Consider the following 16,531-nt stretch of genomic DNA (forward strand, 5'->3'; position numbering starts at 1 on the left):
CTGGTGGGGACTGCAGGTATTGAGGGATTGGGCATCTATGGTGTGGCAAAGTTGGTATTGTTTTGTTTTCCTTATTGCTTCACTGTTTTGTTATACAGCAAAGACAGTAAATGGATCTTCCACCAGATGGTGAGGATCCATCCGCTGCATGATTTGATTAACTGATGGATCCGACTCAAGGATCTGATTGGCCTGCACTACTCCTACCTTGTGAGTATGTATGCATGGGCCTTCCCCAAATTAACACTGTGGCCAGCCTTATAGTCAACGTCCACACCCACAAACAAAGTGTTGTCATGCATCACCCTTTATTTCACAGTGATTATACATTCCCAGCAGTTAGAAAAACATCAGATAAGCAAAGGCGAGAAAATAAAGGCTTATTTACTCCATAAAAGAAACCCGTGAATGTGTCATTTTAGACAGGAATAAAACCTTTTCAGAATCACAGATTCAGTTTGTCTGTGCTCAATATGCGAAGATACTTTTGAGGAAGTCAGAATTGTATTTCATCTCCAGTCTCTGGATAATGATTTGGACCAATTTTAAAGTGCTTCATATTGGAGTCTCAAACAGATTCAGTGCCCCATTGGCAGATGCCTCCAGTGAATATGTTGCCCTCATACTGGGCACCATCTATGGTTGATACAGTTATATTTGTCCAATTGTAATTTCACTGCACAGAAGGCACACATAGATTGAAATTAGAAGCTGTGCTAAAAAATCCTCTGCATCGTCACAATTTAAGCATTCCCTAGTAAGTAAATATTTCAATCTGAAACTAATAGAGTGGTAGAGAACCCAACTCCAATCTCACATCTGAAAAGTGTCATGATTTCACACGTAATTACTTCAGTACTTTGTGCTCTGCAACAATACACTGTTCTGTTATCAACTTTAAACATTCTGATGAGCATGACTGGAGTAAGCAAATATAATCCATTGCTGTGTGAAGAGAGAACATTTTGGAACTTATCATATCACCAGAAACTTCTTGACCTCAGTTTGTACCCAATTTATTTAAAGCAACTTTTTCGAAAAGGGAAATTAGTAGATAGCTGAATCCCTGTTAGCGCAGAGTCTACTACCTGTGAACAATTGGGATTAATCCGATGTGTGTGTGAGACTTTAAGATCAAATCACCAGAGGAGTCACTAAAGTCTTTCCCCTCTCCCTAAGATCCAGGTATCGGAAATGAATCCAGTCCTCCATTTGAAGCCAAGCCATTGTTTTATAAATATTTACCATCACTTCCTTCCCTTTGTGCTCTCTGCAATTTATTTTAACTGGGAAATGACAGGACTGCAGTTCCTAGTGAGAGCGAAGAACTAAAGAACTACCTACCCAGGATTATGTGTTGACATTTTGAGTTGAATACATGCAAGAGGAGCTTCAGAAAGTAATTGACCAAAAACATTTGAAAATTGAATGTCCAACAGAATCAGAAAAGGCAAAAAAAACCTGACTGTTTTAGTGAACAGAGCTGAAGTAAGCTCATGCCAAAATGAGGCACTGTGAGTTGGAGACAAAACTTTCTCACTGCTGGTGAAGGGCAGTGTTTATGAAGAGGACCATAGGGCTCTGAGGAGAGGAGATTGGGGGAACTGTTCGATACTGCAAATACTGGCCCATGCACAGAATGAAATCCAATGTGTACCAGATGGGAGATCAAAAGAGCTTAGAAACATAGAATAGTATTAAGCACAGCTCACTGTTTGATGTCTGAAATGTTTAGAAAAGTTTTAACTTTTCTTTTGAAAGGCAACTTCCATTAGCCCACGTTTGTTAAACCAACCGAGGTAAAAGAAACTGCTATCAAAGGATTTGCTGTCAGCTTCCAAGTCCTTCTTCAATTGAAGCACACGATCTCCGTATGCTTGGCTGCTAAGATTGCTGCCATCTTTTTCATCAAAAGCCCTGCAACAGAGTGAAGTAAATGTCAGTTTACTTTGGAGCATAAGGCCATTGAAAAGAAGAACAACAGCAGGCTATTCAACTCCCACTTGAAATAACTGTAATAGAATAGAACATCAGATATCACAGGGAAATGATGTAGTTTGGGTGGGGCTCTGATCAAAGAGAGTGAAAGTGTTCTTCCAAACACCACCAAGTGAGATATTTGTGAGAATGACAGAAAGAAGAGAAGCCCACCTTCAGATGAACGGACTCAGTTGAATGGGGAGGTATTGCCATGTTCTCCGAAGTAGGAAGTGAAGGTTTTGTGACGTGTGTCGACTCAGTAAAAGGTTTGTGTTAATCAGCATCTGCACCTGATGTGAGCAGCCCATTAATCACAGTCTGACCTGATTTTGAGTCACGTAGGTAAAAGAAGTGACGCACTTAATGTAAAAGACTTTGGTACAATACTCATAGAGATCAACACAGTGAGAAAATTAAACTTCTCAAATAATCCAGGCAAAAAAAACTGATGGCAAAAGTTTAGCTTTTGCAAACAGATGATATAAATCAAGAAAACTACACATAGTCAAAGAGATGGACAGCATGAAAACAGCCTTTGGTCCAACTTGTCCATGCCAACCAGATATCCTAACTTAATCTGATCCCATTTGTCAGGAGTTGGCCCAAATCCCTCTGAACCCTTCCTATTTATATACCCATCCAGATGCCTAATGATGGTGAGACAAAACGTGTTCAGCTATGTAAAGTGAGGCTTGAGTCTCTGGAGAAGAGTGGAGAATTTGTGGTAGGAGTGCAGGTCAAACTCTCAGCTCCAGGAATACAACTTATCATTGCAAATGATAGAGCTGTTACACCGATACCAGCTCTACTCTAGTTGAAAAGCCAGTGGAGGTGCAGGCAACTGAAGCAATGCAGGATGTTTATCCAGGAATCTTCCCAGATTGTGTCTTAATGAGATCACAGAGTCACAAGCTGAAGCAGGAGAGATCAAAAGGCACAGATAAGGAGGCATTCTCCAAGACTGTTTTTGATCAGATAAGTGGGACAGAGCAGGAGCCAATTGTTAAAAATGCAAGTATCTTTCGATCTGCGAAGCTTATTGAGTTACAGCAGAAAGGTGAGAATTTAAAGCAGTTGTATCAAAAGGCATATACATGGAAGGAGAGTGAATGTATCCCTGTGCAATATTACCTGAAAAATGATGCCTTAATGAGGAAATGGAGACAATCACACATTCAAGCAGATGAGAAATGGGCAGATGTTCATCAGATTGTTTTGCCAGTAGAATATAGGTGTTGGAGTGGCACATGAGCTAGCACTTGGAGGTCATATCGGAATGAGCAAAACACAGGCTAAAATACAGAGATTTTTACTGGCCTGGACTACACAAAGATGGAGTTGAATTTTGCCAGGCATGTCATACATGTCAGCTAATAGGAAACCGCAGGCAGTAAGAAAACCTGTACCTTTAATTCCTATTCCAGCATTTGAGGAATCTTTCACAAGAGTCTTGATTGATTATGTAAGTCCCCTACCTCAAACAAAAGTGGGAATAAGTACTTATTAACAATAATGGATATATCGACTAGATTTCCTGAGGCAGTCCCATTACACAATATCACAACAAGAAGGGTTGTAGAAGAATTACTTAAAATGTTCACTGAACATGGACTACCAGTAGAGACACTGTCACAATATCAACCCTTTGCTTCAGGAGACACAAAAAAAGCATTTTAAGTCATTTTGTTACACATCATACTCACCTGATATAGAACCAATCATGAATTTTTGCTCCGATTTGAACTAATGGATCTTTTGGCTGAGGTGTACTTGTGATTTGAGGAGTTAATGTAACAAATACTTTGAAGTTATCTTGTATTTTGCCATCTTTTATGTATCCAATGATTCCCCAAGGGGCCTCGAGAGGAACAATTGTTTCTGCAGACAAAAGGGAACACAGTTGCAGTGTTTGACAAGGTGATAATTAGGGGCATTGCCTGTCGTGATTTAAAAGTTACAAATGGGGGAGGGATGATGGACTGGTTAACACCCCACACATCTATCATTCTCTTGAAATACCTGTAGCCCTGCTTGATTGACAGCTCTGGTTAGAGACAAAAAAAACAGCAAATGCAGGAATCCAAGATGAACAAGCAGGAGGCTGAAAGAGCACAGCAAGCCAGACAGCATCAGGACTGAAGAAGGGTTACACCTGAAACATTGACTTCTCCACCTGATTGACAGCTGTGACTGTGAGTACTATTGTCACCTTCACAATATTTATTTAATCGAGGTTAAGAGTTTCAGTGTTTGTGGTTTCTGCAGTTAAAGCTGCAATGAGTTTTGATGATTGCCAACATTTATATCCCGCCGTAAAAAGAGGTTTATTTTAACGGAGTGGAAAGTTATGAAAGAATGAACTTCTAAAAAAATTTTCATAAATCCTGCTGTCAATATGTGGGTCATTGCTTCTGTACAGTGTACCGTGGGTAAATAGGCAGTGGTGCTCCCTAGCATTGGGGACTTGAGGGTCTATGGAGTTTGAGGGGCATACATTGACCTGGGCATACAAGAAACTGTAGGGGTTGTTTGTGGCCTGGATGGAAGGTTGGGGTGGGGATGATGGAATGGGTTTGGGACAAAGACTGTTGGGTTTTTCTGTTTTTATTGGAACTGGGATGAAAAGGCTGCCTCCAAACTTTTTCCCAGGTTCATGGCCTGGCAGTAGCCCACAGCTGATTTCTGTGTGTCTTCCTTGTCATTTCCTCCAAGCACAGGGAAGACAACTCTCACTGTCCATTTTCAGATGAAAATCCAGGCCTGCATCTCCAGATTCTCCAGCCAAGACAGACAGTTTCTCAGAATTCACCCTCTCAGTGTCATCAGCAACTTGGATCTTGTAATGGGATCACCTTCTTCTAACATCTGGGGCCTCAGCACTTATATCCAGAGTATCCATTAATTATGCTTGCCATCATGAAAATGCTACTTTTATTTCTACTTCCTTTTTTCCTTCATTAACCAATACTCTTTCTTGCCGATATTTTACCTCCAATACTTACTGTCAAATTAGTTTTTTATGAACAACCTTATCAAAACATTTTAGAACTTTAAGCATTCTATTGGTACTGATTCCCTTTTACCCTCAAAAACCTCTTGCTTTCATTACCTAGATCATTGAGGAAAGGAATTGGGACGTCATGTTTTGACTGTACAGGATACTGGTGAAGTCAATTTTGGAGTCATGTATACAGTCTTTGTTGCACTGCTAAAGGAGAGATATTATTAAATTGGAGAAGGTTGAGAAAAGGTTTGCCAGGATGTTGCTGGGTCTGGAGGCTTTGAGTTATCAGGAGAGGCAGGATAGGCTGGGACTTTTTTCACTGGTGTGGCGGGGGTTGCTTGGTAACTTTATAGAGTCTTACAAGATCATGAGGGGCATAGATAAGACAAATAACAAATAACTCTGGGGTGTGTGAGTTCAAAAATAGAGGGCATTAGTTTTAATGTGAGAGGAGAAACATTTAAAAGGGACCTGAGGGTCAATGATGTTTCTTATGTGGAATAAACTGCCAGAGGCAGTGGTAGATGCAGGTACAGTTACAACATTTAAAAGACATTTGGGCAAGTTGATAAATAGGAAAGGTTTCAAGGAATATGGGCCAAACACGGGCAACTGGAACTAATTTACTTTGGGAAACACGATCAGCATGGATGAGTTGGACTAAAGGGAATGTTTCTGTGCTATATGGCTATGACTCTTTTACTGTATTTTAGCATCTGGAGAGATTTGGAAAATTAGACCTCACAGTTCCATTTTTCAGAACCTTTTCTATTCTATTGGTCTTCTTGAAATGTTTCTATCCTGGAATATTTATTTCCAAACATTGGTGTCTTTGTAAGAATATCTCTGGGTACTGGATCTATTTTCCTTTTATCTATTTATGTAACCAGTTTACCTGAAGTATTACAAATGCTTTGTACATTCAACGAAAGAGTCTTCAATTTATTTACTGATAATCTTTACATTGACCTTACTCACCGATACACTATTCCCATGAAACTCTCTGTCTCTTCCTATGTCACTTGGCTTACCTTTTTCCAGGTCACCCCTCTGCCCTATTGCCTTGACTTTTGTCCCCGAGATTAGAAAACCTTACTTTACCCCACCTAGCTCTGGGCTGGATAAGGTTGCCATGTCCAAAGACAAATCAGAGATCATGATTGGAATGAGAAAGTGTGCTTGGTATCCCACTGTACCCATATATGGACAGCTTCCACAGATTCCAATAGGTTAGTAATGGAGGGCACAATGGACAGAATCCTGGAACGACCACTAAGATCAGCAAGCTGGAATCCTTTGGTCAGTGTGTATCTACAGACAGAAAGTTTCAAATAAGCCAGGTCAAATATTTCAGGGTTGTTTTCAATTCCAATGTTACAGTGAAGGAACAGGAAAATTACCTGCATCATTGTGGAACTGTGAATATTCAAAAAATCTTTTGAGGCCGGCCTCCACCACATTATTGATAACCATTCCGTGTATTTCTGTTTCAACCCAGGGGGCAAATTTAAATTCTGCTTCTTCATAACCCTAAAACAAGAAAATAACATTTATTAACATATGATGTGTGGGAAATCGTGTCTCACGAACTTGATTGAGATTTTTGAGCAAGTAACAAGATTGATGAGGGCAGAGTGGTGGCCATGATCTATATGAACTTCAGTAAGGTATTTGACAAGGTTCCTCATGGAAGACTGGTTAGCAAGGTTAGATCTCACAGAATTCAGGGAGAACTAGCCATTTGGATACAGAACTGGCTCAAAGATAGAAGACAGAGGGTGGTGGTGGAGGGTTGCCTTTCAGACTGGAGGCCTGTGACCAGTGGAGTGTCACAAGGATCGGTGCTGGGTCCTCTACTTTTTGTCATTTACATAAATGATTTGAATGTGAACAAGTAGGTATACTTGGTAACTTTGCAGATGACACCAAAATTGGAGGTGTAGTGGGCAGCAAAGTTACCTTGGAGTACAACATGATCTTGACCAAATGAGCCAATGGGCTGAGGCATGGCAGATTGAGTTAATTTAGATAAATGTGAGGCACTACATTTTGATTAAACAAATCACAGCAGGATTTATACTCTTAATAGTACGGTCCTAGCGAGTGTTGCTTAAAAAAGACCTTGGAGTGTAGGTTCATAGATACGTGAGAGTAGAGTCGCGGGTAGATAGAGTAGTGAAAAGGGAGTTTAGTATGCTTTCGTTTATTGGTCAGAACATTGAGTATAGGAGTTGGGAGGTCATGTTGAGGCTATAGAGAACATTGGCTCAGCCACATTTGGAATATTGCGTGCAATTCTGGTCTCCTTCCTAACGGAAGAATGTTGTGAAATTTGAATGCGTTCCAAAAAGATTTACAAAGGTGTTGCCAGGCGTGGAGGATTTGAGCTATAGGGAGAGGCTGACTCTGCTGGGGCTGTTGTCCCTGGAGCATCGGAGGCTTAGGGGTGACCTTATAGAAGTTTGTAAAATCATGAGGGGCATGGATAGGATAAGTAGACAAACTCTTTTCCCTGGGGTAGGGGAGTCCAGAAATAGAGGGCATAGGTTTAGGGTGAGAGGGGAAAGATGTAAAGGGATCTAAAGGGCAACCTTTCCACACAGAAGGTGCCACAGGAATGGAGGAGGCCGGCACAATTACAGCTTTTAAAAGGCATCTGGATGGGAATGGAAATAGGGAAGGTTTAGAATTAGAATCTCTATAGTATGGAAATAGGCCCTTCGGCCCAACAAGTCCACACCGATCCTCCAAAGACTAACCCACCCAGACCCATTCCCCTACTCTATCTAATGCACCTAACCCTATGGGCAATTTAGCATGGCCAATTCACCTGACTTGCACATCTTTGGATTGTGGGAGGAAACCAGAGCACCCGGAGGAAACCCACACAGACACAGGGAGAGTGTGCAAACTCCACACAGACACTCGCCCGAGGCTGGAATTGAACCCAGGTCCCTGGTGCTGTGAGGCAGCAATGATGGCCACTGAGCCACCTTCAAGTTTAGAGGGATATGGGCCAAAGGCTGGCAAATGGGACTAGATTAGTTTAGGATAACTGGTTGACATGGATGAGTTTGACCAAAGGGTCTGTTTCCGTGCTGTACATCTCGATGACTGTAAAGTGTCTCTGAAAAAGAACTTTGTTCAGAGGACTGTCCCAGGTGTCTGGATGGAGCATTAAGGTGTCATTTAAGCTTTGAGTTTTAATGGGAATTGGGAGATGTTGTTGGGATCTCGGTCTCAACACTTCTTAATTCATTTTGTTTTCCATTCAACTCTTTCATCTTGGTCACTTTTTGCACAATGGGCCATTTTCTCCCTTGGGTCTTTGGTATAAAATGTATGGAATGTTATTGAAAATCTTCCACACTCAGTTACTGCAGATGTACACAAGATCAAGAAAATGCCAATGGCCTTGAATTTGGTCCTCATTTCTGGTTGAGAAATTTGGACAAAAAATAACCAATTTCAAAAGAATGTCTGATATTAGAAACAGGAACAAGGCAGTAAGATTTTGGCTGATCTTTGACTACACTTGATCTTCCAGTTTCTCACCTTGTTATGATACCTCCTGATGTGTTTTGAGCCCAAAGATTTATCTACCCCAGCCTTGAATATTCTCACCAGTTGATCATCGACAACTAAATAGTCTAAAGATTGATGATCATCTGAGTGAAGCTGGAGATTCCACAACAGGCTCATCGCTGCTTTCCAATGCTATCCCTATCTCCCTTGATATTATTTAGAAATCTATCGGTTGATGTCTTAAACATAATCAATGGCCAAGCTCCCAGGGGTAAAGGTTTCCAAACTTCACTGCCCTCTTAGTGAAGCGATTCTCCTCATCTCAGTCCGAAATGGCTGGTTCTCTTATTCTGAGACTGAGTTCTCCAATTCCCGAGACTCCAAGCCAACAGAAACACCCTTTCTACATAGAACATAGAACATAGAAGAATACAGCGCAGTACAGGCCCTTCGGCCCTCGATGTTGCGCCGATCCAAGCCCATCTAACCTACACTAGCCCACTATCCTCCATATGCCTATCCAATGCCCGCTTAAATGCCCATAATGAGGGAGAGTCCACCACTGCTACTGGCAGGGCATTCCATGAACTCACGACTCGCTGAGTAAAGAACCTACCCCTAACATCTGTCCTATACCTACCCCCCTTAATTTAAAGCTATGCCCCCTTGTAATAGCTGACTCCATACGTGGAAAAAGATTCTCACTGTCGACCCTATCTAAACCCCTAATCATCTTGTACACCTCTATCAAGTCACCCCTAAACCTTCTTTTCTCCAATGAAAACAACCCCAAGTGCCTCAGCCTTTCCTCATACGATTTTTCTACCATACCAGGCAACATCCTGGTAAACCTCCTCTGCACCCGTTCCAGTGCCTCCACATCCTTCCTATAGTATGACTATGGATTGCTTTATACTATTTTGGGGTGATAGTTTTGAATATGGCTTGGCTGCAGGCATGAATGTCACATGATAAGGAAACAGATACAGAAACACAACAGCTGACTAAATATGGAAATATTATTTCATTACAACCTTGTGATGGATCATGGGTCCAGTTCGTCCTTTCTGTGGATAGTCAGAGGCTGGATACACCAAAAGATATGAATCAGTGTCCCTCAGAAATCCCGATCCAATCTTGTGTCCTAAAGTCTTCGGGTGGGTCTCTCACCCTGAATTCGATGTGGAGACTTTGGAGAGATCTGATTAGATTCCTACAGTATGGAAACAGGCCCTTCGGCCCCACAAGTCTAGATTAACCCTCAGAAGATTAACTCACCCAAACCCATTACCCCACTCGATATTTACCCCTCAGCAAAAGAGAGGACTGTAGATGCTGGAGATCAGAGTCAAGATTAGAGTGGTGCTGGAAAAGCACAACAGGTCAGGCAGCATCCGAGGAGCAGGAAAATCAACGTTTTGGGCAAAAGCCCTTCAGGAATGATTCCAGATGAAGGGCTTTTGTCTGAAACATTGATTTTCCTGTTCCTCAGATGCTGCCTGACCTGTTGTGCTTTTCCAGCACCACTCTAACCTTGACTATATTTACCCCTAACAAATGCACCTAACACTATGGGCAATTGAGCATGGCCAATTTACTGAACCTGCACGCCTTTGGATTGTGAGAGGAAACCAGAGCACCTGAAGGAAACCCACGCAGACACGGTGTGAATGTGCAAACTCCACACAGACAGTCGCCCGAGGCAGGAATCAAACCCGCATCCCTGACTCTGTGAGGCTGCAGTGCTAACCACTGTGCCGACTCACTGAGTTTGCCCAAGAAATAATTCATGGATAATAAAAACATTTCTAATTCCAGGTTAACTATACAGTTCACCCACTTGATTCCCACAGTGCCCCCACCTCCGATGTCACCAAATTCCCTGGCTACACAACAGTACTACAACCCACTATTCAACCATTCTGTGTGGATCTGGTTGTCCAGCATCACCCAATTATACCATTGACCAGGTGATTAACCCTCTCATCACCAGACTAGCCCTTCTGATCCAATGAACAACCCACCATGTGACTACACCCCGTCCTGATCTGACTTTCCCCAGACTGAACCAACCACTCACATATGTGTAGAACTGCAGGAGATAGGCGAGGTCCTCAATGAATATTTCTCCTCAGTGTTTACTGTGGGGAAAGACATGGTGACGTGAGAATTTGGGGAAGTTAATAGTGATACCTTGAAGACAATCCATATCAGAATCGAGGATTGCTGGATGTATTAGAATGTATGAAGGTGGATAAATCTCTGGTCCTGGCCAGATATACCCAAGAATCCTACAAGAGAGGAGAGAAGAAATTGCAGGGACCCCGGCTGATATTTTTACATCATTGTTAGCCACGGGTGAGGTTCGGGAAGGCTGGAAGGTAGCAAATGTTGTGCCCTTATTCAAGAAAGACAGCAAAGAAAAACCTGGAAACTATTGACCAGTAAGCCTAACCTCTGTGGGAGATAAGTTACTTGAGAAAATTCTAAGAGAGAAGTTATACATGCTTTTGGAAAGACAGAGTTTGATTAAGTGTAGTCAGCATGGCTTTGTGCACGGGAGATCATGTTTCACAAATTTGTTAGAGTTCTTTGATGAAGTGACCAGGAGAGTTGACAAGGACAGAGTGGTAAATGTAGTCTATATGGACTTCAATAAGGCCTTTGATACGGTTCCACATGGTAGGCTGCTCGAGAAGGTTAGATCGCTTGGAATCCAGAGAGAGCTGGCAAATTGGATACTCAATTGGCGTGATGGTAGGAAGCAGAGGGTAAGAGTGGAAGGATGGTTGTTATGCGGGAGGCCTGTGACTGGTGAAGTCCCTCAGGGGTCGGTGTTGGGCCCATTATTGTTTGTTATCGAGAGCGATGATTTGGATGAGAATGGGCAAGGCATGATTAGTAAGTTTGCAGATAACATTGAAGTAGGTGGTATTATGGACAGAGAGGAAGGCTTTCAGAAAATGCAGCAGGACTTTGATCAGCTGGGGAAGTGGACCGAGAAATAGCAAATGGAGTTTAATATAACAAGCGTGAGGTCTTGCATTTTGGAACAACAAATCAAAGCAGGAGTTTCTTGGTGAATGGTAGGGCCTTAAGGAGTGTAGTGGAACAGAGAGACCTTGGAGTTCTGGTGCACAGTTCCCTCAACATGGAGACCTACACCCCAAGTAGATGGGGGAATGAAGAAGGCTTTTGGCACACTGGCCTTAATTAGTCAGGGCACTGAGTATAGAAATTGGGAAATGATGTTGCAGTTGTACAGGATGTTGGTGAGGCCACACTTGGAGCACTGTGTTCAGTTTTGGTCACCTTGCAATAGGAAGGATGTGATTAAACGGGAAAGAGTGCAGAAGAAATATACAAGGATGTTACCAGGACACAACAAAAGTTATAGGCAGAGGTTGGACAAGCTAGGACTTTTCAATTTAGGACATAGGAGACTGAGGGAGGATCTCACAGAAGGGTATAAGATCATCAGAGGCATGGATAAGGTGAATGCACTCAGTTTTTTGTCCCAAGGGTTGGGGAATTGAGCACTCGAGGGCATCAGTTTAAGGTTAGAGGGAAAAGAATAAAAAGGAACCTGAGGGGCAACCTTTTTACACAGAGGGTGGTATGCATATGGCATGAGCTGCCAGCAGAAGTGGTTGCTGTGGGTACAATAACAATATTTAAAAGGCATTTGGACAAATACATGGAGAGGAAAAATTTGGAAATATATGGGCCAAGTGTCGGGAAATGGGATTAGCGTGGTTAGACATTTTGTACGGCATCAACCAATTTGGACCAAAAGGCCTGTCTCTGGATTGTTCGGACTCTATGACTCTATGATTCACCTCCCTCACCGGCTCATGCAACCAAATCTAATCACTGACCCCACCACCAATGGTCTGACCTAACCTCTCTCCCACCTCGGCCCTCCATGACCTTACGCAACTGCCTTTATCCCCCACCGACCTATCCTGATGTGAAGACACCCTCATCACACGACCACGACACCATCACCCAAACCAACTAGTCCCAACCCTAAGATCAACCTCACCCTCACACCACTCCAGTAACTCCTCATCTGCTAATCTTTACTGTCCTTTAAGCCACCCGTCTGCCACTCTATCCCCAGACCTATCTACCACCCTGCTCACTCCCCCACCTGCCACTCTACTCCCTTACCCATCTGCCACACTGACACCTCCACCACCTGCCACTTTACCCATGTTTGTTACATTTTTACTCTCTCTCTAGCTTTTCACAAAGGCTTTGGGATAACTCTTCACCTTATTGCGATGTTGGTGCTTGTGCTGTAAAAGGTGGGTACTGCTTCTACAAAGATTCTCAGTGCTGCTTTCTGTGGGGAGTCTTATACTGGGTGAGTTCTGCAGGATCCTCCATCTGAAGACTGGTTGAATAATTGGAGTGTTCAGTAACTATAGCCGGATTCTTCGGGGGGTTGGAGCAATGTGGGCAATGGTAAGATGTGTGGCTGAATTGGGAGAGAAGTCTGGTGAGATTTACTTCAATGTTTTGATCATCTCAGTTCACCAATTGCACATTTCACAAGCAGCGTGGCAAATTCTCACTGGGCAATGGTGAGTCCCAATTGATGGCGATTATTGTTTGGTAATGTCCTGGTTGACGGTTTAACTCATTTCATTAATATTCCGGTTGTGCTCTTACCAAACTTGACAAACAAATAGCCATCAGGACATCTTTGCTAATTTTGAACCTGCTGGTACCATACCAGGATCGAGGGGCAATTGGAAAATTACAGCACTTTGCAACACTAGCCATAGGGTTTGTAGCATTGTTTCATTTTGTCTCCTTAAATTCTTCAATGCTTGTCTCTACAGATCTTAATTTCTTTAAGTATTAACACAAGTTGTTGGGATTTAGTGGCAGTTAGATTTAAAGTTGAAAACAAGATGTAAATTGCTTTGAAAATTTTCCAGGTGATAACCAATCAGAAAGAATTGCAGGTAAATTTTAAATATCATTTGATAAAATCTACAAGTAGTAAAATACATGGACTTGTTTGATACAAATCGGTCAGATGAATTGACTTTGCATTTTGTGACTGTTTTTCTGCATCTCTCATGAGTTCAACATCAAAAGATGTAAAATACCATGTAAATATTACTGAGAGGCCGAGAGATGGGTTGTGGGTGTCTGACTGCAAAGTACACAACTCAACTCTGTAGCTCCCTCAAATCCAGGATCATGGTCAATGTCCCTGAAATCTGGACCACAAAAAGTTCACTGAAGTAAAGCCAGCTTCCAGAGGCAAATCTGAAGCCTAATTCTATTTTTCCGTCTTGACATTTCAGGGCCTGCATTTCAGAGAAATATTTGGTTCCCCTTTTTAAATCTGTAAATTGTTCAAGTGCTCTTCAGTCTCCCAACAAACAATCTTCAGCAGAATCATAACTGACTGGATCATTGCGCATTGTCTTCATGTTGTTTATTTCCTCCTGGGACATGATCATTCGTGACAGACTGACATTTATTACCTATTCCTTCCTTTTGTTTAGACAATGGTGGCAAGTTGTAATGTTGAGCCACTGTGGTCTGTGATATGAGTATTTGTAGCGAGACAGTAGAGTGACCTCTTCTGAATAAGACCATTTGTTAGACCCCAGCAAGATGCTTGTGTACAGTTGTTTATGACACAATTTATAACAAGAGGAATTGAACATGAAAGTAAGGATGCACTGAGCATTCATGTGCCTACATGTCAATTACTGGGTGCAGTTTCTATTTCCTTATTTAAGGAAGATTGTCAATGTACTGGAGGTGGTTTACAGAAAGATTACGAGATTAAAAGCTGAAGTGAATGAGTCATGCGGGATACACTGGACGGGATGGGCTTGTCTCCACTAGAGTTTAGAAGAGTGAGGGGTAATTGGATTAAGTGTATCAGACTCCTGAAGGGTCTTGAGAAGGTGAACATGGAAAACATGTTTCTTTTTGTGGTTCAGTCCAGAAGTAGGACGTCATTACTGTAAAATTGGGTCACCCGATTGGAATATTTTCCTGTCAGAGGGTTGTATGACTTTACATTTTGCGTAAGAGCACTTGAACAATTTACAGATTTAAAAATGGGAGCTACCTATTTCTCTGCAGCTCTCATGAGTTCAACATCAAAAGCTGTAAAATACCATGTAAATATTACTGAGAAGCCGAGAGATGGGTTGTGGGTGTCTCAGTGCAAAGTCGTCAAGTGAACTCCCTCAAATCCAGGATCATGGTCAATGCCCCTGAAATCTGGATCACAAAAAACTCACTGAAGTAAAGCCAGCATCTAGAGTCAAATCTGAAGCCAAATTCTATTTTTCCGTCTTGACATATAAGGGGCTGCATTTCAGAGAAATAGATAGCTCCCATTTTTAAATCTGTAAATTGTTCAAGTGCTCTTCAGTCCCCCAACAAACAATCTTCATTGTGCATTGCGTTCATGTTGTTTATTTCTTCCTGGGACATGAAAATTAGTGACAGACTGACATTTATTAGCCATTCCTTCCTTCCCTTTAGACAATGGTGGCAAGTTGTAATATTGAACCACTGCGGTCTGTGATATGAGTATTTGTAGCGAGACAGGAGGGTGACTTCTTCTGGATAAGACCATTTGTTAGACCGCAGCAAGATGATTGGGTACAGTCAGTGGGCGGCACATCATCAGAGAAGTATTGGACAGGGTGCAGAAGTGATTTACAAGAATGGTTCCAGGAATGAGACACTTCACTTATGAGGCTAGATTGAAGAAGTTAGGACTGTTTGCTTTGGAGAGAAGAAGGCTATGAGGAGATGTGATGGACTTTTCAAAATCATGATCGAGCTGGATAGAGTAGGTCGGGTGAAGTTGTTCCTGATGATAAAAGGAACAGAAATAAGAAGGCAGAGATTTAGAGTCAGTGGCAATCACCTGCTAATACATATGATTGTCCACTTCGGACATTCCGTGTCACTGGTCAGGTTTGTGTGAGTCCTTGTGAGGCTGATGAGGCCGATCCTAGAGACATATCTCCAACCACTTTGGGCAGGTGCTTCTGGGAGCAGGTGGAAGTGGTCCTTGGCCTTGAGATCATTGGCATTCCTTTCTCTGGTACCTTCTCTCTACTTCCTCTTGCCGAGGAGCTGCTCAAAGAATTGTGTCTTTTCATGCAGGAGTCTCCTCCAAGTCAGTTTGTTCTGAACAAAGGTCTCCCATGTATTGATGTTTATGTTATATTTCTTGAGGGAAGTGTCAGGGAGTCTCTGAAATGCTGCCTTTGTCCTTCTATTCTTCACCCAGAAGGAAGGTTCTTGGAAAAGATTTGTTTTGACAGTCGGAACATGGACATCCTAAGCACATGGCCGGCCCAGAGGAGGTGGTTATTGATGGTCATGGCCTCGCTGTTGCTGCTATTAGCTACTTCAAGGAGGCTGATATTAATATGCCTGTCCTCCCAGCTAATGTGGACAATCTGTCTCAAACAGTGTTAATCATATTTCTCAAGGGTCTGGAGGTGCCGTCTACATGTAGTCCAAGGTTTGCAGCCCAGTAAAAGGAGTCAGAAGTAAACCTGCCATATACTCAAGGGTCTTGGTATCAACACGAATATCATGGTTATTAACGGCTTTCATCCCAAAGTGTCAAAGATGATTCTCTCAGATTGGATGTGATGTTGAATCTCTGCATCAATATCAGCCTTAGATGAGAGATAGCTTCCCAGGTAAGGGAAATGGTTCAGGTTTGGGAGGATTTCTCTGTTGATCTTAACAGAGGAATGGGCTGGAGCTTGATCTGGGAAGGGCTGGAAAAGGATTAGAGCTTTCTTGAGTGTGCATGAAGATTCTCTTCCAAGAGAGCAGAAATGCCAATTGTCATCAGCGTACTGTGGGGGTTCATTTCTTTGTTGATTTCAACCAGTTGAAAAGTTTTTTCCTGTCCCCAGAAAAATGTCCACAGCAATGAGAAGCCTGTTCTTGACAAGATGGGGAATGGAGGCAATGAAGATGGAGAAAAGGGTGGGCTGTTGACCCATC

The 16,531-nt window shown here is 42.4% G+C and overlaps 1 protein-coding gene across 1 annotated transcript; it reads right to left on the bottom strand.

Moving 5' to 3' along the window:
- Positions 1-295: 295 nt before the first annotated feature.
- On the bottom strand, positions 296-8,686 carry LOC148151321 (uncharacterized). The gene is made up of 4 exons (XM_087976748.1): positions 8,609-8,686; positions 6,385-6,514; positions 3,684-3,858; positions 296-1,917 (listed from the first exon to the last, which is right to left on the bottom strand). The coding sequence occupies exons 1-4, from the start codon at positions 8,684-8,686 to the stop codon at positions 1,743-1,745; spliced, it is 558 nt and encodes a 185-aa protein (XP_087832874.1). The 3' UTR covers positions 296-1,742.
- Positions 8,687-16,531: the final 7,845 nt, after the last annotated feature.

This window comes from Chiloscyllium plagiosum, unplaced genomic scaffold (assembly GCF_037043375.1).
Source record: "Chiloscyllium plagiosum isolate Xiang-an unplaced genomic scaffold, Cpla_swu_hap1 HiC_scaffold_3, whole genome shotgun sequence".
In the NCBI taxonomy this organism is placed as follows: Eukaryota; Metazoa; Chordata; class Chondrichthyes; order Orectolobiformes; family Hemiscylliidae; genus Chiloscyllium; species Chiloscyllium plagiosum.